The sequence below is a fragment of the Odontesthes bonariensis genome, chromosome 6 (genome assembly GCF_027942865.1).
Source record: "Odontesthes bonariensis isolate fOdoBon6 chromosome 6, fOdoBon6.hap1, whole genome shotgun sequence".
In the NCBI taxonomy this organism is placed as follows: domain Eukaryota; kingdom Metazoa; phylum Chordata; class Actinopteri; order Atheriniformes; family Atherinopsidae; genus Odontesthes; species Odontesthes bonariensis.
Window position 1 is genome coordinate 30,688,319 of NC_134511.1, and position 19,672 is coordinate 30,707,990.

Below are 19,672 nucleotides of genomic sequence, written 5' to 3' on the forward strand. Positions count from 1 at the left end.
ATAAGCTAGTGGCATGCCAACTGTCTAAAATGCACCTGCAAGCCTATTGTTTTCTCTCAGAAAGCCAGAATAAACAGTAACTAATGTGATTTCTTCCCTTCATGTTGGAGACAATGCCCCCGTTTTCTTTATGAAATGTTGCCATGGTGCAGGGGGGCATGAAAAACATCTTCTCTCGGTGGCATGCACTGCATATGTTCCAATAAATAATACAGGAGGACAGACCTTCATACATGTGAGCTGCAAACAGGCACATTGGAGGGATCAATTATTGAAAAGTCTTTATTTAGTGAAGGGCTGATGTCTGCATTAGCCTTTTAAAGTCAACTGGTAGACATACTAGCATCTGACAAAGTGCTTATGTACAGTAGATCAACAAAACAAGTCAAAGTTGTGATGATGAAGATTTCAAAACATTTATTTAGCAAAAAGAGACTTAAAAGCAACACAAACATTGAGGGGCAAAAGTGGGGTTCAGCATCTAAACAGTTTAGCACAGAAACCGGGGAAGTTGGGGATCGATCCAGCGACTTATCGACTGACCTGAGGTACACCTGCCCCATCCAAGATGAAACCTGCTAATAAACCTGATCCGAAGTATTCATATTCAAATTCTACCGTACCGTGTGGATGATTCACCAGTTTAAATGTGGTACACAGTCATAAGTTCAAGCCAATCACTTGCTTGTTGATGGCTAATCAGATCAATAGGCCTTTTCTTTACAGCAGATATCTTAGCAGGGAATGAGTGAAGGAGACACTTGTGAAAGTAAACCACCATTTTTTCTACTGAATGTCTATTCAGCTCTTATATGAACACTTCAAGAGCTGTTAGGGTGCGTTATGTCATTTAAGTCATCATTTACCTGCCTGATAAACATGTTTTGCAGTCAACACACTCCTCACCTGGGTGGTTTAGTCGGTGATAATCCGAGGCCACCTCCTACTGTCTGAAGTTCTTTTTCCCCCCTGTTCACCTCCTGTCCACCTCCTGTCCATATATGCCTTCTATCCAAAAAGTGTACACTTCAGTACTTTAGATAGAACTTTAGAAGCTTTTTACACTTAAGTCTTTCCTTTTTTATAAAGCTGGTAGTTGGTGCTGCCTCAGGCAACCCTGAACCATCTCTCAGCCATGCTGCTGTAGGCTCAGGCTGCTGCAGGCTCAGGCTGCTGCAGCATGGCTGATAGATTTGTAAATCTAAAGATGGAAGTCCAACATGTTCCAGTTACTCTTTTCAGAAATCCATCCATCCATTTTCTATACCGCTGAATCCGTCGGTCGGGTCGTGGGGGGGCTGGAGCCTATCCCAGCAGTCAATGGGCGAGAGGTGGGGTCTTTTCAGAAATCATTCCCAACAATTCTTGGGTGTGTAAATGTATCTAATTGTAATTAAACCACAGCACAGTACAGTAACTGGGATTGTACAATTGCAGTATTCAAACTACATACAAAAATAAACTGATGTGTTTTATATTCAACTCAGTGTTACTGTTCATAAATTATTCAGCAGTGTTTAAACATAAATTTCCTCAAACACTAAGAAGGTGACCTAGATATGTTATGTTATTAGATGCTAACACTTTTGTACATCATGTTGTATAAATTAAAACAACTAAAACAGACAAAACATTTCATAGTATTTGGACAGAACTACAAATTCCAGCCTTCTGTGGTGATTAAGACCTAGAAATCAGTCCCACCATGTGAGAGATGCTGCATCCTCGCTGCTCCATGTGGAAGGCCAGCTCTTTGGCAAAAGACTGACCCACATCTTTGTTTTTCTCCCAAAACCTGATCACGACTTCTCCTGGCACCAGCAGAGGTTCCTTAAAGTGGGCAGTGATGTTGACAGGAGCTGTGATGACTTCGACCCCTGGTGGCACAACAGAACTATGTGAAGGTCTGACCAGTAAAGCTGAGCCCACTCGAGAATTTACATGTATGATAAGCTGCTAAAAGTTACATCCACCAATCAGGTGTTTCAACCTTTATGTTTTTCTATTTCTGCCAAGCAAACGGACAACATCCAGAGACTTGGTGTGATCTGAGATCTGAAGCCGAAGAACCTGGCCGGCAGTAAGAGTAGCCGGTGGGGGGAGTAGTCAGAGAAGGACCATACACACTGCACACCAATAGTCCTGGGAACTCTGAGCTTTACCTGCTTCACAGTTTCTGGCACTGGCTCATCTGGTTGGCCTGTAAGAACAAAGACATCCCTGTGTGTGATAGATATATGAACCTAATTTCCAATTAGGACTGCCATTCCAACAGGAATTTTTTTATTTTGGATTAAAATGGTTACAAACTTTCTGAGGAGATATCCCCACAACACTGCTCGCTCTTGCTTTCATTGTTGGGTAAGCATCCGCTGGCTTTATGGAGCTTGTTTTTGGACAGTAGTGTCAGGACGCTCTCCCAGACTGGGCATCCGGAACGGGAAGAGGCAGACAGATGGATGTCCACCTCCACCCCTGAAGCAATCTGCTGGTAGCCCCCGACTCTGACCTGCAGCATGAACGGCCCCTTCTTCAGCTCATCAACTGGCTGAAGGCTTTTCAAACTCTGACGCACACGTACGAGACCTGAAAACACCGGGTCACAATCACTGCCATATCACCAGCCTTTTCTTTTTCTATAACTTAAAGCATTGAAAAAACACCTCCCCTCATTTCTGTATATATAGCAGGGAAATGGGAAATAGGTGCAGCTATTTATTGGAACATGTGCAAACATCAATGTAAATACACTATACAAGTCAAAAACAGAGTTTGTACAGATCTAATGAGCTTGAAAGTCAGTATTTGGTCTGAGCTCCTTTATTCTCCAACACAGCCTGAACCTTCTTAGACCAGCTTTCTGTCATTTTTTTAAGTAGTCTTCAGGAATAGTTCTCCAGGCTTCTTGAAGGACATCCCAAAGCTCTTCTTTGGATGTTGGCTACCGTTGGTTCCGTTCTCTGTCAACATGATCCCACACTGCTTCAATTATGTTGAGGTCCGGGCTCTAGGGAGGATTCATCCCTCCATCAGACCTGTTGCCACAGATTTTCAGTCCACTTCTTGTGTCATTTGGCAAACCTCAGCCTTTCCTCCCTGTTTCCACTCCTTAAGAATGGCTTCTTGACAGCCACCCTTCCATGGAGACCATTTCTGATGAGGCTTGGGCCAACAGTCAACTGAAGGTTCAGATGCATCTCTCAGGTCCTGTGTCAGGTCTCTTTCTTAAGGACATCACTTTCAGATACTGTTCATGTGCTGTAGATAGTTTTTTAGGCCTAACACTTCTTAACTTGTCCTCCACTTACCTCAAGTTTTTAGGTTTTAGCTAATAGCTCTTTGGGAATCATACATACTATTTAATGTCTTCAATAATATCTTTGATGTTTTTCATAGATGAAACTAAAGAAATAGGAACAAATGCGTCTTTGTAACAGGCTGCTAGTAACAATTGGTTCTTTGCTAAATTGTCTGTTCTGTGTTTACACAACACTGGTTCAGCCACTGAGTTCAGCCTTTTTTGTGCTTGAGTTACTCAGGTCAGTAGTAAGTGGCTTTAAAAACACGTGAGAAAGGTCAGGTACAAGGACTGGACTGAAAATGAGTGAAAATGAGTGAAAAAGCAGCCAATGTCCAAAGAAAAACTTTGAAAGACCTTCAGAAAGCCTGAAGAACTACTGCTCAAGACCACTTTAAAAGATTAGAAGAAAGTCTGGCTGCTTGACAGTAAAACATAAAGTAATTGTACAGATGGAAAATGAGCCAAACTATGCTGTGAAAGCAGCTCAGGAGTGTCTGAAGATAAAGAAGTGGAATACTGGCTCCGATTGTGCTCTTCATTTGAACAGAAAGCAACAGGTGAAGACAAACACAGTAAAAGCCAGCAAAGCATCAGAATGGAGGACACTGGTTCTTTCATTTGTGGTTTTAGACTTTTTGCCTGCAAAGCAATCTTTCAGTATTATAAATTAAAATTTCAATCACTCTCTTGCTAATTTGTCCAATTAATTGTGACCCCAGCAAAAGAAAGTCCCACACATGAAAGAGCTGTAACTCCTAAACTCTGACAGCATTTCAAACCGGTAGCCATTTTTAGATGTGTGCTCGTCAACTATTAAAATACAAAACTTGTAAGAGCGTAAAATATTTCAGCTAAATGGTGAATGGAGATGTCACGTGTGGGTTCTCACAGCTCGTATTTTGATTGTTGGACTTTTCAAAGTGAGCCTTTTTCTTTGTAAGCTTTAGTAGTTTGTCTGCTTGATACCAGGATTTGTAATAGTTATTGACATTTGGGCTTAATTTATAGTATCAACTGGGGTCAAGGACTTTTTGTTCGGCTTTGTCGGAGGTGTCCAGTCTTGATATGTTTGTGTGCCATTCATTTTATTCATTCAATTGAATTAAAATACAAGCTGTAGTATTTCAAATATTTTCCAATAAAATACCAGAGTTAGGGCTTATTTACACATTTAGAGCAATCAGCTTAAAATATTCTGTCCCGTTTGGCAGACACTTTCAGTAACTCTTATTTCTTACCTGCTGGGCTGAGTCTAAAGTTTTCATGAGTTAACAACATAAGCAGCATTCTGCTACAGAGGAACTCTGGGAAGCACAGCGGAATGTCTCTGAATTCAGTGTCTGGGTAATCCCAACCATAACCGGCAGCACTGCAGAACCTCCTCAACATGGACACTTCCAGCCTTGGAAAAAAAAAAAGACAAATTCACTGTCTCAGACTGTGGAGCTGCATGAACTTTTAAGCCCATGCGGAAGTGGACGGTGCTCACCTGCAGTTATGGACCGTGTAAACAGCTGCGCGCTCATTTGACGCAGGTGTCGTGTGCAGGTAACCCGATCTCCTTGTAATAGCTCTGACCAGGTATTTAACATAAAGATACATAAAACTTGGAAGTCTGTCGCTACTCAGCACGTTTGCGTTCAGCAGCTGATGAGAAGAGTAAATGTAAAAATAAAATAAATACATGGAGCACAAAGAGAGCGACGCCCCAATACAACTCTGCGTGTTCCCCATTATTCCTCAAAACATGCATTTACAACAGAGAAAGTTGGCCTTCACTAAAGATCAGAGAAGGACTTCACTAAAGGTTCTACGGTGAGCGCGCAGGGACAAACAACACGTCTTCGAGTATTCCAGGGAATGACACTTGTTAGCGCAGCTGTTTCACAAACTTTTTTTTTTCTGGGAACCCACTTTTTAAAGTCGATAAATCCTCGTTACTGGATTTAAATTAGGCCTAGTTTATCGAGCCAAACTGGCTCATCCATGTCTTTATGGACCTTGCTTTGTGCACAGTCATGTTGGAACAGGAAGGGAACAGGAAAAGTTAGGGGCATGAAATTGCCCAAAATTACTTGGTATGCTGAAGCATTCAGAGTTCCTCTCACTAGAAACTAAGGGGCCGAGCCCAGCTCCTGAAAAACAAGCCCACACCATAATCCCCCCTCCACCAAACTTACACTTGGCACAATGCAGTCAGACAAGTACTGTTCCCCTGGCAACTGCCAAACCCAGACTCATCCATCAGATTACCAGATGGAGAAACGTGATTCGTCACTCCAGAGAACGCGTCTCCACTGCTCTAGGGTCCAGTGGCGGCGTCCTTTACACCGCTGCATCCGACGCTTTGTATTGTACTTGGTGATGTATGGCTTGGATGCAGCTGCTCGGCCATGGAAACCCATTCCATGAAGCTCTCTACGCACTGTTCTTGAGCTAATCTGAAGGCCACATGAAGTTTGGAGGTCTGTAGCGATTGACTGCAGAAAGTTGGCGACCTCTGCGCCTCAGCATCCGCTGACCCCGCTCTGTTATTCTATGTGGCCTACCACTTCGTGGCTGAGTTTCTGTTCATTCCCAGTCGCTGTGGAATATTTAGTAGTGAGGAAATTTCACGACTGGACTTGTTTATGTTGCACAGGTGGCATCCTGTCATGGTACCACGCTGGAATTCACTGAGCTCCTGAGAACGACCCATTCTTTCAGTCTGCACGCCTCGGTGCTTGAATTTATACACCTGTGGTCATGGGAGTGATTGGAACACCTAAATTTAATTATTTGGAAGGGTGAGTGAATATTTTTGGCATTATAGTTTATACTCATGTAAAATGTAGCGAGGTGAAATAAATGCATCTCAGAAGAGTTGACAGGGCATCCAATTGTTTTTATATTCTCATTGGTACAGTTTACACAATTTATACTTAATGAAACAAAATAAATGCAAGTTAATACTTTATTTTTCTACCTATCATCAATAAAAACTGAAAAACAGAAAAAACACAACAAAACACACACTTTATGTGGAACCCAAACTTTGGGAATGAATGTGTTAGCACAGTCAGGTCTTTGAAAACCATTTATTCTCAAAACATTTTTCAAGGAATCTGTTTACATCTTTAAGAAGTATAAATCACAAACATTTCCAGCAGTTCACTCTTGACAGTAATGAGTTAGAAACATGTAAAAAGTGTTTATCTTTTCAACTTTTTAAACCAAGCACTTTAGTTAGTCACAGAACAAAGTAGAAGTTAACTCATTCCACATAGCTTCAGGTTGTTTAAAAAAAAAAAACAGGCCTTTAGCAAATAAGCCTTGTATGGTGGGAAATATAAACATGCGACATTCATATCCAAGCCGACGGGGGACAGTTTCTTCACTGAAGTTCCTGAGGTGATGAACATCTTCTCCTGGCAACATAGCAGGTCGTACCAACTTTACTCGCTCGTCTTCATCCGAACAGAAGCAGCAGCACAATGCAGACCGAATTCACTGCTATAAGAGGTACTGCAAGGCAATAAAAATTATGATCAGAGCCATACACAGATAATATTTGTATGTGCACTTGTTTTTCCTACACGATGTGGATGCAAATCTGACAAAAAATAAAAACAACCTATGGTGACCAGAATTTTGTTCCCACATGTATTAAGGGATTTATAAGAATTAAGACTAGGGGTCTGGTCAAATAGCAAAAAAAAAAAAGACCTATTGTCTATTCCGAAGCTCTTTTCCATGATCTTGATGAAGAACTCATGGGATTAGAGAAAGGTGGCAGGAAAACTTCTGAAGGACTTTGGAAAAGACAAAGCTGTCTGCAACATTGACGTTCAATAGATGTTCTTCTAAAGTGCTTTGGATATTTCGTCTAATGCAATCTCATTACCCCGTTACAAAAAGATTATCTCATATAGTAATGATAATTTAGAATCTTACTTTATTTTCAACAAAAGGTCACAGGTTGCTCACTTTCACCTTACGTTGTCATATTTATCCACTGGAATCACAGTTAGCATGACGAGATATATATTTAAACTAAAAAAAAAAAAAAAAAAAAAAAAAAAAAAAATCAAGCTTCGGACAGAATTATCTCCTTTGTTACAATAAGGATGGCCCAGTGTATCATACGCTAAAGGAGATCCTTTTGAACATTTCTTATCATGGCAAATGCATAGATACTTCCTGGTCCTTTTAACCAGTTAGGATGGTTCCGAGGCAAAACTGATTATTTGACCAGACCTTTGGATTTAGGGTCAGGGTTAAGGTTAGGCATTTAGTTGGGATGGGTAGGGTTAGGGGCTGGGGAATGCTTTGTGCCAACGGCTAAGTGTAGGAGCGGACATATACCTCTCATTACTGTCCTCACAGAGCGGATAAGGTTCATCATCTGCACTTTGATGCCTGGTTCATCACCAAATCCTCCAACACTTTGGTCCACTCCCCAGCCAACTAAACATAGTAAAACAAAACCAAACAAATATTGATTTTCTGTTACATCCTGTTAGCTTTCGTAACGCCAATAATAGCATCCATAAGCCTGTGATATCTGTTCAGTGGTAGAAATAATAAGAGGTCTTTAAACTCAATTTTATTCATATAGCTTTATTTTAAAAACGCAAGATTGACCCAAATAGCCAAACTTAAACCTAAACAAACACTGCTTTCAAAATTGGTTTGATTTAAAAGTTTTGATCTCTCTGTTAAAAAACGGAGTTTAGACGCTCGTACAGCCATTTTAAATCATTTAAAAGTTGTTCAACAGCTGTGCGGTTACTAGCCAGTTAGCATTAGCTAACATGGCAGCTAACTCAGTTTTTCCTCGTAAAAAAATGTAAAAGTACAAAGCGCGGGAAGTTTTAAACCTACTTTTACTTAGAAATCTTTCTTCGTGTAATACAGCCACAGCGTTGACACACAGGATGGCAGCTTGTATAAGAGAATACAAAGTAAATGCCATGTTGCCTCTCAAATAGGAGCTAGCTGCTGATTAGCTTAAACTGACACTATATATGCGTGACGTAGACTACGGCAACTGAGGAAGGAAAATTGTGTAGAACTTGTCAAAGTTAGCGCTTCTCTTAAATGCGGAGGAGACCGTTGGTTCATTAATAATTGTGAAGCGGCACCTACACCTTTTAATAGGATAAAACTAAATTAAAGTTACTACAGTAAACTTTATATCAAACCAACAAGAACTGTGTACAATTCAGTCCTAAAAAAATTATATTATGCAAAATATTCTCTTATAATCACCCATAAGATTGGAAATACTGATGCAATAGGATAGCTGCCATGGTGGGTAATTGATTTACATAAATGTGACTATCTATATTTTAAGTGCATTATTATTCACAAGCTCGTTGCAAACTATGATTTAATATAAAGTTATACAGTCATGTCTGAAATAAAGTACAGCCTGTTTCTATTCTAAGGTCTTACCTATCAGGGCATGATATGTAAAATTCCTACCAGGTCTTAAAATGAGGCAACGACAACCTCAGATGAACATTATTTATTGAATAAAAAGCAGTTTGGTTTTCTCCAAATGTGCTGCTGTGCATTATGACCAAACATCTCCACTTTGGTCTGGTCTGTCCAAAGGACATTGTTCCAGAAGTCTTGTGGTTTGCTAAGATGCAGCTTTGCAAACTTATACTATATAATACAAACCATACTTGTTCAGTCTTTTTCTAATTGTACTGTCATGAACTTTAACATTTAACATGCTAACTGAGGCCTGTAGAGTCTGCGATGTAGCTCTTGGGTTTTTGACCTTGGGGTGAGCTTGCTGGGACGTCCACTCCTGGGAAGATTGACAGCTGTCTTGAATGTTTTCCACCTGTGAATTGTGATTTATGGACAGCAACAGTTGCTTCTCTAAGATCATTGCTGATGTCTTTCCTCCTTGGCATTGTGTTAACACACACCTGAATGCTCCAAACCAGCAAACTGACAAAACGTCTGCTTGTATAGAGGTGCTCACACTTACTGATGATAAATTAATGAATGTATTTGATCATCAGCACCTGGCTGCTACTTAACCTCTCAATTCCCATGGGAGCATTTTTTCCCCCGAAATTGTATTTATCTAATTTTAGGACGAGATGGTTTCAAACTATGTGTTGATAAGTGAAAGCTTAGACTTTAGTGTTTAGCTGTCAGTCACCAGAACCCAACGAGACAGCAACATTAAGTCGTATATGACAAAAGTCCAAAGGAATCCATGAATCTGTTCTGCTTTAGAGGTGATGTGTCCATCCAACATCCCACACTGATACAAATAAATACACCCAACAGCTGACAGAATCATGAGAATAAAAATCTTTATTAGTGTTTTTATGAAGTCTGCATAATATGCCACACGCCTGAGAAGCTTATGGTCAGAACAAAAAAATAGAAGAAGAAAGAAAGAACTGCTCTATCAATACCGCCCTCTACTGGTAAAACAACTGCGACATCTACTGTACTGACTGCTTTGCAAAAAGATTACTGTTAAATACACACATACTGTACTACCGTTATGTATATGCATGTCTGGTCCACGTCAGTTTTTGTATTTTTCTTTTTTTCACATTCATATGTTGTAGGCCAAAGATAATAATAAAAAAAATAATAAAACAATGTAACACTGGACCCTTAACACATGGTTCTGTTCCCCAAATCCAAATGTCACTAGATGCACTTAAAGTACAGACTAGTGCCATATCGTAAACGCATTTACATCAAGAGGCGTGGTGGGGGTGGGGGACATGTTAAACTTGCAACAGCCATATAAGTTGAGTTTAAGGTAGTAGGTTTGTTGTACATACTGTACTTTATAGACTGAACAAATACAATACACACATTAACACAGAATGTCCCATTGTGCAGGCACAGTCACTCTCCTCCCTTGTTGATGTAACATTTTGAAAGCCAATTATTTCTGGTTGACTTTAACTCGCATGACTAAGCACCAAAAGCTACACGAGGTCACATGTGTTTTAAAAAAATAAAAGAAGAAGAGATGAATGAATGGCTGTTATAAAGTCTTATATCTCTGGAATCATCAGGGAAGTAGATTTGAGGATTCAGTCAAGTCTGTTGTTTTGTGTACTTTAAATGCACCAGATTTCTTTGGAAAATAATGAAGGCTTACATATATATGTATATATATGTATACATATATACATATATATATATACATATATACACACACACACATAGGCTACACATGTAGGGCAGTGATAAATATATATTTTTCAAATTTTTTATTTATTTTTTAAACAGACACATATGCTGTTGGAAATTTGGGGTAAAACTTAGGAATGATTCATGCCCTCCGTTTCACTTTAGGAAACAACTGTGGAAATATTTTAATAAAAAGTGAACGACAAAATTTGAAGTATATTTATATATAAAAATACATGAGAATACAAAAAAGTAACAAAACAATGGGGATATAGGCTAAGAACACAATTAATTCACTAATACTTTCAGTATTCTCCTGGTGAGATGTCTGATGCATCACCTTGGAGAGCCCCAGGATTCCCAGTGTTGTGTTAAAAACCCAAAAAAAAGCTTTTTGATAACCGCTGATATTCTCTGGTCCCTGCCCAGCGCACCCTGCCAAGCATGGCCAGTATCTTTATAACCAGGCTGTTCAGTGGGGATGCAAATCAACTACACCAAGAACAAGGAGTGACATATAATGACAAATAAAAAATTAAAATAAGAAGCTATAGCCAGACCGAGACTGCGGTTTGTTTAGTTTGTTGCAGAAATATTTCTTTTACCAACATTCCTATATGCCCATTTAGAGGTATGTCTTAGAACGACACACCTCACGAGGTCAAAAAGGGCTATTATTGTGGCAGGGTAAATTCAATCAAATTTTATAAACATATTGTGGCATTTCCTTCAGAGAAAAAGCAGCCACTAAGGCCATCGTTTCGTCACCAAGCCTCCCCCCTCCCCACCTCCTGACAAAAGATGGGGCCAAGTTTCCCAGAGAAAACTAAACTATGGTTCAGAACAATGGTTGTGGTGGGCAGAAACAAAAATCCTTTTAGCATTCAAGCTCATGTTACTTATACAAGCCATCTTCAACACTGAGAAACAATTCACAGATATTTTTGGTATTTCCCCTACTTCCCAGACTAAAAACCAATATACATTTTATTTGTACCACAAATAGATCTAATATTAAGGATTTGGGGCAAAGCAATTTAAGAAGGTGCATGACATAGATGGGTAACAAAGTGCCAATTTTTTCCTTTTTCACTGAGAAGTCTGTATGTTTATCTATGAGAGTGCAAGAATGTGGGTGCAGTTGATCTTCTGTGTGTGTGTGTGCACACATATATACTTATGTGTGTGTGTATGTTTGTGTATAAAGTTAAAAGTGGGATGTGGAACTGGGCCACAAATACTATGAAGTAAAAACCGATTGAGTTGGGTTTCCATTTTTTTTTAACTCCATTTACGGACGCATAACTTTAGAGTTTCATGATTTTTGTAATGGGCTTTTTTGGGTGTTTCATTAGCTGTTTAGGACATACTGGAGCAGCGTGCAGACGGAGAACCCATCTGGGTCAGGACCTTGTCCAGCCACTGCAGGGGACCGTTCAAATGCAGCTCGATCCAACAAGGAGTGCTTGTGACAGTTTGCCGCCTGGAAAATAAAGAAACACTGTTTTCAGTCCTTACAACATGCGATTCATCATGGTTAACAAAACGCTTTGTTGGGTGAAATATGTAATTTGGCAGCCGTGGAAAGAGGGAACATAAGTTCTGCAGGCTCACCGGTACTCGGCTCCCCAGCCTTTGACAAAGCTCATTCGGATGGTGCACATCCTGGTGAGCTGGTAGACAGCCTCAAAGCCCTGGTTAACTGACTGAGCCAGCAGGGCAGCAAATTCCTGGTTGTTGAAGATTTTTAGATTACAACCTAAAAAGAGGAAGAGAATGTGGGTTTTACCAGCAATTCTTAAAAATGACCTTGACACAATATTTAGGTCTGGGCCTTGTATGGACTTGTTAATCTATATAAATAAAGTCAGAGAATACAGTTTATTTGACACAATTTGTGTACCCTGGAAAGCTGTTGCAGTGTATATTCCTCCCTTCACTCAGAGAACAATTTGAGCTGTGGACTCATTTACAATTCCTTTCCATCATTGTTCCAAGATTTACTTTAATGCATTTACCATCAAGTTGAGCAACATCTTTGACAAATTGTGTTCTTAGAACAGAGCAAGCACCCGATTTTCTTCCTACGCTCTGCAGAGGAGCTGCAGCCTGACTGCAGGAGTGAACCATATAAACAAACTTTATTCAACTCATTTCACAGGTAAACACAACCAAAATTATGTTATTATCGGTTTCTTTTATAAATACAAAGGTATGATTTTTTTTTTTGTCCGCATCACTCAGCTGTAACACCAAGCCAACGTTTAATCTTGTGCTGCCTGAATCTCTCTTTTTAAAATCAGACAAATTGTAAATAAAAGTGGTTTGAGCAGTTTCTGTAGTAGCTACAAACATTTCAAAGACAGTTTTCACATTCACTGGATACAGGATAAGTCAAATTCTTTAATTCTTGCAGCCTTTGCCTTAACCCCAACCAACCCCCCCCCCAAAAAAAAAACAAACAAACAAACTATTACCCAGTCTATACTTCAATCAGCATCATCAGTGTACACAACGGTAACAGAGTGGCATCTTCAGCCTCTTACCTGGAGGAATTTTACACACCGTTGCTGGATGCCAGCCATACCTCTGATTGCAGTTTGGACTCTGGACAAAGATAGCGCTATCACTCAAGCACTCAGCAAACACCTCTCCACCAATGTAGTAGAGTCTAACTCCTCTTCCTGTGAACGGATAAACAATATTACAACAAGACTTGTGTGGGACTGCTACGAGACATTTAATGCCTTTTGAAGGCTGTAACAGAGTGCAACAAGCTGTTTACAGACAATTTATTAGGGTAAAGCTACCAGCAGCTGACACCATACCTATATGCCTTCGGGTCATCTCCACAGTGGCGTTTCTGTTAACGTTAGAGAGCAGGCCCAGACAAAACCGCTCAGAGTTTGATGGATCTGTGAATCCATCTACTGTCAGCGAGGGCTGAGAGGCGTGGAACGTCTCCCCCACACGCTGGTTCAGCTCGTAGTAGGCTATAGAGCACCAGAAGGCTGGCTCTGAGTAAGTCACCGGCTGCAGGTCTACAGAATGGGATCACATCAGTGAGGTTTACCCCGTCAAACATATTCAGCATCATTCCAAATGATAAAACCCTCTACCGCAGTTGGTAAATTACTGCAAACACTTGAAACTGCCTCACTCTTTTTGTTTAATTTGTTTGCAAGATAAACTTGATTCAATACCAAGACTAGCGAAGTGTTACTAAAAACACGTACCCATGCTGTGATTGACAGGGGACAAAGTGCTAGGGGAGAGCTCTGCCGGAGAACCTGGAAAAGAGACAGGAAGTCATGGATGTGACAAAAACTGATCAGTTTGAATAAGGAATGATAAAGAGAAACATTTTATAATGGTCATAAACACCTGCAACGTGCATAATGATGGTTTACTGAGATTATACAGTTTGTCTATAAACTGTTTGGCTATCCAAAAAGTGAAATGAATTCCATATAAAACAATAAGTGACATGTTGCTGTTATGATCATCATGAACTGCATACACACTCAGTAGCTGAGCGTTGGTAGCATCCAGGAGTGTTAAAACAGGAATCACATATGCCTCTCCTTGTGACATTTGTTTATGACTTTCAACATACAACAAGCCAGAATGAATGTAGCCAGACTGATGGTCAGACTTATGGAGATTGACATATAGGATGTAAAATAGCTGTCAAGACCTTTTCTGATCATTCATGAAACTCATCTCAAATATCATTCAGAGCTGATGTTTACTTAACAGTAATTAAATGCTGCTCTCATACATTATAAATACACCCTATGCCGCCTGGTCTTGCGTGTCAAATACCTGATGAAGCCAATCTTTTTTTCCCTCTAACAAACCGGAAATTATGGATTGATTGATAAAGAGAGGTGCAACTTCTTTTGACATTTTCCAGCAATATAAGAACGGTCAGGTCAGCACTAATTAAGACAGAGGCAACATCTGTATGTGAAACGACATCTAAAAAAATCTCAAACAAATGATAACAAGCAACAGTCAAAAAGACAAAGAAGGACTAATGGGCTTATCTAGGGTACCTGTGTCCATACTTTGATTCATCTGTTGATCGCTGGCTTCGCCATCTTCACTGATGTATCCTGGCGGAGGCGTTTCTGGTTAAATAATGAAAGAAGAAAACAAATATGCTGATTTAATGTCATGATATAATAAATAAATAACTTGTTAAACCTACACACACACACACACACACACACACACACACACACACACAGTCAGAGGATTTCATAGTAGGGTGCATACAGCAACTCAGAAAAACTGTTTCTTTACTTCACACTAGTGTGACTCCAGTCAAATCTTGACATTCCCACCTGGTATATAGTTGTTTGGAGGTTCAATTCCTGCAGGAAAGTTTGTGTTCTCAGGTATGGAATGAGTGTAGTCGTCCAGAGGCGGCAGCTCTGGCAGGATTTCTGAGTGTCTTGGCACAAGAACAGGAGGCAGCACTACAGAGTTGGGTGTCAAAAGAGATTAGTTAGATCCTTATCAGTTCAAAACTTTTCTCCTGACAGTCGTTTTATTTATGGATGATAATTTGGAAAATAATTGAGTGCTCTGAAACAAGTTTATGTATTGTAGAAAAAAAGAATATATACGCATCTTTTTAGCAGCAATAAAACAATGACAAAAGATCGAAAGCCTCCATGAAAAATGAAGCTGAATAACTGAACTGATTAATGGCTTCATAAGGCACAAAGACTGAGTAGTAATGGCATATGGTAACAATTCTAGACGGTCTAAACGAAAGAGAAACACACTTTTCTTTCACGCTAAAATTTATGCGAATGGACAAAGGTTTTAAAATGTTTACATGCTATCTGAACACATTTTTTTTTTTGTAGATAAAAAGGTTCATCTCACCTGGGGTTTCCACCCTCTGGTAGTGGTAGGGGTTGATGCAGACCTCATCCTTCTTGAGGTGGAAGGCATACTCACAGGCCTCAATGGCACGCAGCTCATGGTGGCTGTGAAGGTCCGGCCATCGCCATAAGCGGCAGTAGATAACATGAGGAAGTCCCTTCCTGTGGGAGACTTGAAGGCGGCCATCCAGGGATCTGATTCAAGGGCATACAGGAGACGGTTAAGAGACGGGCAGCAGATTCACAGGGGATGGGTACACATTATAAATGACCAGGAAGGGGAGGTAATGGAGATGGATTTGGCTGAGTGGATCAATGTCCGTCACCTCCAACAAAGTAATGACAACTCTCCCACATCAAAGTTGTATGCAACACCATACAGTAGTTGAGGATAGTCACCTGGTTTGGTCAGGGTAGCTGTATAGGCTTGATGTATCCCATTGTTCTATCGTATTTGGTGTACTCAGTCCCCATATTTCAGAGCAATTGCTGTGCACAGAGAAAACAACAAAACAAAAACAAAAAACAAATGATAAACATGGGACATGCTCATTCAGAAATATCAGTGTGGGTGTGTGAACATTAAAAGGCCTCTTTTATTAGGGTCTTATGGCAAAATAAAGACATCAAATTGACTCTGTTGTGGAAATGATGGATGGGAACTTTAAATAAGAGAAGCCTTTTTAACTGAATAAATAAAAGAATACAACATGGAACCTGCCAACACAGTGAACACAGAGTGAGACAAAGGGCATCAAACAATGAAAATAACTCAAAACTTTTCACTCCAGCCGTTTATGTCACAACTTATCTGGAGACATTCAAACAAAACACTGAAGACACACAATGGCACAAAGGAGGGGAAAAAAAGGAGGAGGCAACCTTGGCAAAACAAAAAACCCAACACTTCCAGACATTCTCAAAACATTTACAAGAAAATGCACAAAAAGACAAAAAAAACAAAACGTGGAGTGGAGACAGATGAGGGTCGTTGCTTCTGAGTAACAGGGCAGTGACAAATTCTACATGTTAAAGGCAACAAATACATACAACAGCATGTACTAGATATGATTATAGTGGGATCTCAACTGCCTACTGAAGTTGCAATTGCCTGCTTCATTACAGGGCAGGAAACTAACTTTTATCCTCCAGCCATTTTATATTTTAGACACTAAAATTTGACAATCAACTATTTTTTTTTAACAGCAGAAAACAGTGCAATTACTGTAGAATCATCACAAACGTTAAATGACAACCTTTGTAAATGGTAGGCGGGGTGAATGAGCCCACTGGTCATTATCAGACTGTAGCAGTTTAAGTATGGCTGGTAGTAATGCCCCTTGGAGTCATGTATATATCTTATACTTCCCAAATCTTTTGTGAATACATGAATAAATAAATCACATCAAGCCAGCCACTCCATCTCTGCAAACATAATTGTGTGGTCTACAACATTTCTCAGGCGATAGCAACCAGCCCACTATCTATAGACACACAAACATCTGACAATGTACTTGGCAGCACATCAGTGAGTAATGAATCTGCTTACACAACGTTCCCACTGAGCATGAGTCTGGATCATCAAGGCTGGCTGACTGATAAAGAGAACATCTTCTCTTGACCTTAATATGTTTCCTTTCTCAGGAAAAAGCTAGACTGTCTGTCAGTAAAGTTGTAAATAAATAGATACATATTAAGCTCATCCTAAATGGGCGAATAATGTTGTATCAAACTTGTTCACATTTTCAAAACGTTGTCATCTTTAAGATTTGGTGCAAGAAACTATATATATATAAAAAAAAAAAGTAAATAAAAGTGAGAGGAAGATCAGCATTCAGTAACAGCCCAAGCTCTCACTGTTTTAAATTGGACAGAAATGTAAGATTGGCATCTCTTTCTGACACAGCTTTGAACAGAACCAAGAGATGTCCAGTATACCTTGGGATGGTGACACATTTTGTGTTGCAGTTCTGTGTGGTGATAGCTTTCTCCAGTTCATCGAGCTGGCCTGTTTTCTTAAGCTTCTTCACTAAACTCTTCACAGCCTTCTCGCACCATTTCTCCTCCTGGCCGTTCTGCTCTCCGCTACCAGCTACGCCCGGTCCACTCGTTGACTTTTTCCAGCCCAAAAGCCTCTTCACCACAGGAGGGGTGAATGGCAAGATGGACGACATTTTGGCCAGACAAGCCGGGAGTCTCCAGAGGACTCAACTTGAGCTCTCTCACGCACAGAGGGGACCTGGAGCAATAGTTTTGGCCCTTACTCTGAGGAGCCCCTCCAGTGACCAATGAGTCACAGGGTGGAGCCCAGCGCTAGCAGAGTACACTCAAAAGATATGGACACCTTGAAAGAGAGTCACACACAAAGCACGTAATTAGAAACAACAAAATGGTACCAGAAAAACAATCCTATTTGTTCATCTATTAATACAAAACAAAACAAAGTGTAATGGTAAGTATGTTTGTCATGAACAGTCCCAGTCTGAATGAAGACAAATACAGTTTGAAGATCGAAGTACCAAATTTAATAAGCCTGAATTCCACGCTGGGACACGCTTCAGGAAATGCTGATCTGATAACCTGCCTTTTTGTCAGCTACCATCGTGTATATGAGAAATAAGATTTAAGCTTGACAAACACTCTGAAAATCTAGACTAGCAAGTTTAAAAAAAATCTATAGCATTTATTCAATAATACTGACAACATAGCATTAATACAAGATTAATGGCTACAAATAGAATGTTAGTGCTTAAAGCTCACATTTACAATGGCAATCAAAAGTGACCCCAACACTCAAACACATGTAGTACCGGGAACTTTGCGACCAGTTACACCCCAATAAATAGCATGCAGTTATCTGTTACAGCACAGAAAAATTAAATATTAGGGCTGTTTTGTCACTAGCATTTTGACAAAACAGTACATTGTGCTAAACTGAAGGTTTAGTAATCAGCAGGGATGTCCACTTGATATTAGCTTGTCACAAACATTGCATTGACATCCGAATAGCCAGCCTGCAAACTTGTAAAATTAACTTGCTGTTGCATTTTGTACATTGAAGCAATCACGACGAGCTATTTACAAGCTTACTTAATAACCTAGAGAACGCTACCAAATTTATGTGAACGGAGTATTTTGTGACAGACCCCCCCACCCCTCCCGGTGCTACCACAAACTGGCTTGAGCAGGCCGGCTGTTGGCTACCTGGCGAGGGAGCCTGCTGGACTCAAATCACAACATAATATTCACTAGTATTTTTCTTTCAAGATGCTGAAATAATGTTGGTTGAAATGTATACGTGGAAACCTGTAACTAACGCATCCCACTAAATCAAAGCCAATTCACTGGGAAGTATGTACATAGCTAAAGTAGCTAACGTTAGCTTAACTAAGCTAGCTACCAGCTTGTTATCAAAAATCCTTTTGTTGTGATCCGCGAAAAAACCTCCTGTGCGCAACAGTCAAGTCGCGCGACTTTGTGATCTAATTTCAGCTTGTCAGAAACACCCGGAATGAGGTTAACCCAACGTTACAAAAGGTTAATTTGTGTTTTTAAACGCTGCGATGTTTCATTTCAACGTAGCAACTTGACTGTATGCATTTTACCAAACAAAATGAGTTAGCATCTTGGACGAACTCTTCCAAACTGAGCCCTGGCTCCCGCTGGCTAACGAGGCTACATCATCTCTGCCTCAAAACAACATGCTTCAAAGTCGAGAAAGCAGCTAAAAGCACTTCCATAGTTACCCCAGTTTTAATGTCCAAATTTCCACTTCTAGAAATAAAAGATGCGGGCAGTCCTCTGAATACTTTGTTCACATTAAAACACCTGAACGTTACTGTACAGCAGCTAATTTTGACAAGGCTTGTAGGCTCCTCTCAAGTTGCTAACAGCGCTACTGTAGCTAGCTAGCTAGGTTAGCTAGACCGGAACAGAAAAACAAACGTGATAGCTACGCAAGAGCTCTTAATCCCTCCTATTCAAAAACTGATTGGAAGACTGCAAGAGGACGTACTCTGAATACTGGTTGATGTCCTTGGCAATTCTTAGTATTTATTTGCTGATATTTATTAATGTCATTGTCCCATCATTCAAATAAACACGAAGGCTAAATAAGTTCGTCTGCTGTGCTTTCATAAAAGAGAACATTATTTTTTCCCCCATAAATTATTAAATTCTCTCTAAGAGTACACGAATAGTTTATAATAATAATAATAATAATAATAATAATAATAATGATAATAATGATAATAATGATAATAATGATGATGATACAAAAACAACAACAAGCTAAGCATTTCGAAGAAGC

At 39.9% G+C, this 19,672-nt stretch overlaps 3 protein-coding genes across 5 annotated transcripts; all 3 read right to left on the reverse strand.

Annotated features, from left to right (window-relative positions):
- Window positions 1–342: 342 nt before the first annotated feature.
- On the reverse strand, window positions 343–5,102 carry LOC142382956 (uncharacterized). 2 transcript variants are annotated; one of them, XM_075469082.1, is made up of 5 exons: window positions 4,791–5,102; window positions 4,540–4,703; window positions 2,311–2,586; window positions 2,163–2,200; window positions 343–1,877 (listed from the first exon to the last, which is right to left on the reverse strand). In XM_075469082.1, the coding sequence occupies exons 1-5, from the start codon at window positions 5,033–5,035 to the stop codon at window positions 1,800–1,802; spliced, it is 801 nt and encodes a 266-aa protein (XP_075325197.1). In that variant the 5' UTR covers window positions 5,036–5,102; the 3' UTR covers window positions 343–1,799. The 2 variants fall into 2 exon arrangements, with proteins under 2 accessions (XP_075325197.1, XP_075325196.1); XM_075469081.1 differs by having other exon boundaries at window positions 1,991–2,200.
- A 1,062-nt stretch (window positions 5,103–6,164) lies between these two features.
- LOC142382957 (immediate early response 3-interacting protein 1-like) lies at window positions 6,165–8,317 on the reverse strand. Its single transcript, XM_075469083.1, has 3 exons — window positions 8,165–8,317; window positions 7,646–7,747; window positions 6,165–6,805 (listed from the first exon to the last, which is right to left on the reverse strand). Exons 1-3 carry the CDS (start codon window positions 8,253–8,255, stop codon window positions 6,750–6,752), a joined length of 249 nt encoding a protein of 82 aa, XP_075325198.1. The 5' UTR covers window positions 8,256–8,317; the 3' UTR covers window positions 6,165–6,749.
- A 1,287-nt stretch (window positions 8,318–9,604) lies between these two features.
- Window positions 9,605–19,282, reverse strand: LOC142382437 (mothers against decapentaplegic homolog 2). 2 transcript variants are annotated; one of them, XM_075468281.1, is made up of 11 exons: window positions 19,110–19,282; window positions 17,302–17,707; window positions 15,763–15,852; window positions 15,365–15,558; window positions 14,815–14,949; window positions 14,536–14,598; window positions 13,702–13,755; window positions 13,294–13,506; window positions 13,012–13,149; window positions 12,080–12,224; window positions 9,605–11,948 (listed from the first exon to the last, which is right to left on the reverse strand). In XM_075468281.1, exons 2-11 carry the CDS (start codon window positions 17,535–17,537, stop codon window positions 11,825–11,827), a joined length of 1,392 nt encoding a protein of 463 aa, XP_075324396.1. In that variant the 5' UTR covers window positions 17,538–17,707; window positions 19,110–19,282; the 3' UTR covers window positions 9,605–11,824. The 2 variants fall into 2 exon arrangements, with proteins under 2 accessions (XP_075324396.1, XP_075324395.1); XM_075468280.1 differs by having other exon boundaries at window positions 14,524–14,598.
- Window positions 19,283–19,672: the final 390 nt, after the last annotated feature.

What these genes read in the sequence shown, in the direction of transcription:
- LOC142382956 (XM_075469081.1), bottom strand. Translation starts at nt 5,035, where the DNA reads ATGGGGAACACGCAGAGTTGTATTGGGGCGTCGCTCTCTTTGTGCTCC. An exon ending in CTTTAGACTCAGCCCAGCAG is followed by an intron (nt 2,587 to 4,539) that starts GTAAGAAATAAG and finishes CGGTGTTTTCAG; the next exon opens with GTCTCGTACGTGTGCGTCAG. An exon ending in AGAAATAGAAAAACATAAAG is followed by an intron (nt 1,878 to 1,990) that starts GTTGAAACACCT and finishes TTGTGCCACCAG; the next exon opens with GGGTCGAAGTCATCACAGCT.
- LOC142382957 (XM_075469083.1), bottom strand. Translation starts at nt 8,255, where the DNA reads ATGGCATTTACTTTGTATTCTCTTATACAAGCTGCCATCCTGTGTGTC. An exon ending in AGAAAGATTTCTAAGTAAAA is followed by an intron (nt 7,748 to 8,164) that starts GTAGGTTTAAAA and finishes TACTATGTTTAG; the next exon opens with TTGGCTGGGGAGTGGACCAA. An exon ending in TGTGAGGACAGTAATGAGAG is followed by an intron (nt 6,806 to 7,645) that starts GTATATGTCCGC and finishes ATTGCCTTGCAG; the next exon opens with TACCTCTTATAGCAGTGAAT.
- LOC142382437 (XM_075468280.1), bottom strand. Translation starts at nt 17,537, where the DNA reads ATGTCGTCCATCTTGCCATTCACCCCTCCTGTGGTGAAGAGGCTTTTG. An exon ending in AAATGTGTCACCATCCCAAG is followed by an intron (nt 15,853 to 17,301) that starts GTATACTGGACA and finishes CTCTGTGCACAG; the next exon opens with CAATTGCTCTGAAATATGGG. An exon ending in GATGACCCGAAGGCATATAG is followed by an intron (nt 13,150 to 13,293) that starts GTATGGTGTCAG and finishes ATCCGTTCACAG; the next exon opens with GAAGAGGAGTTAGACTCTAC.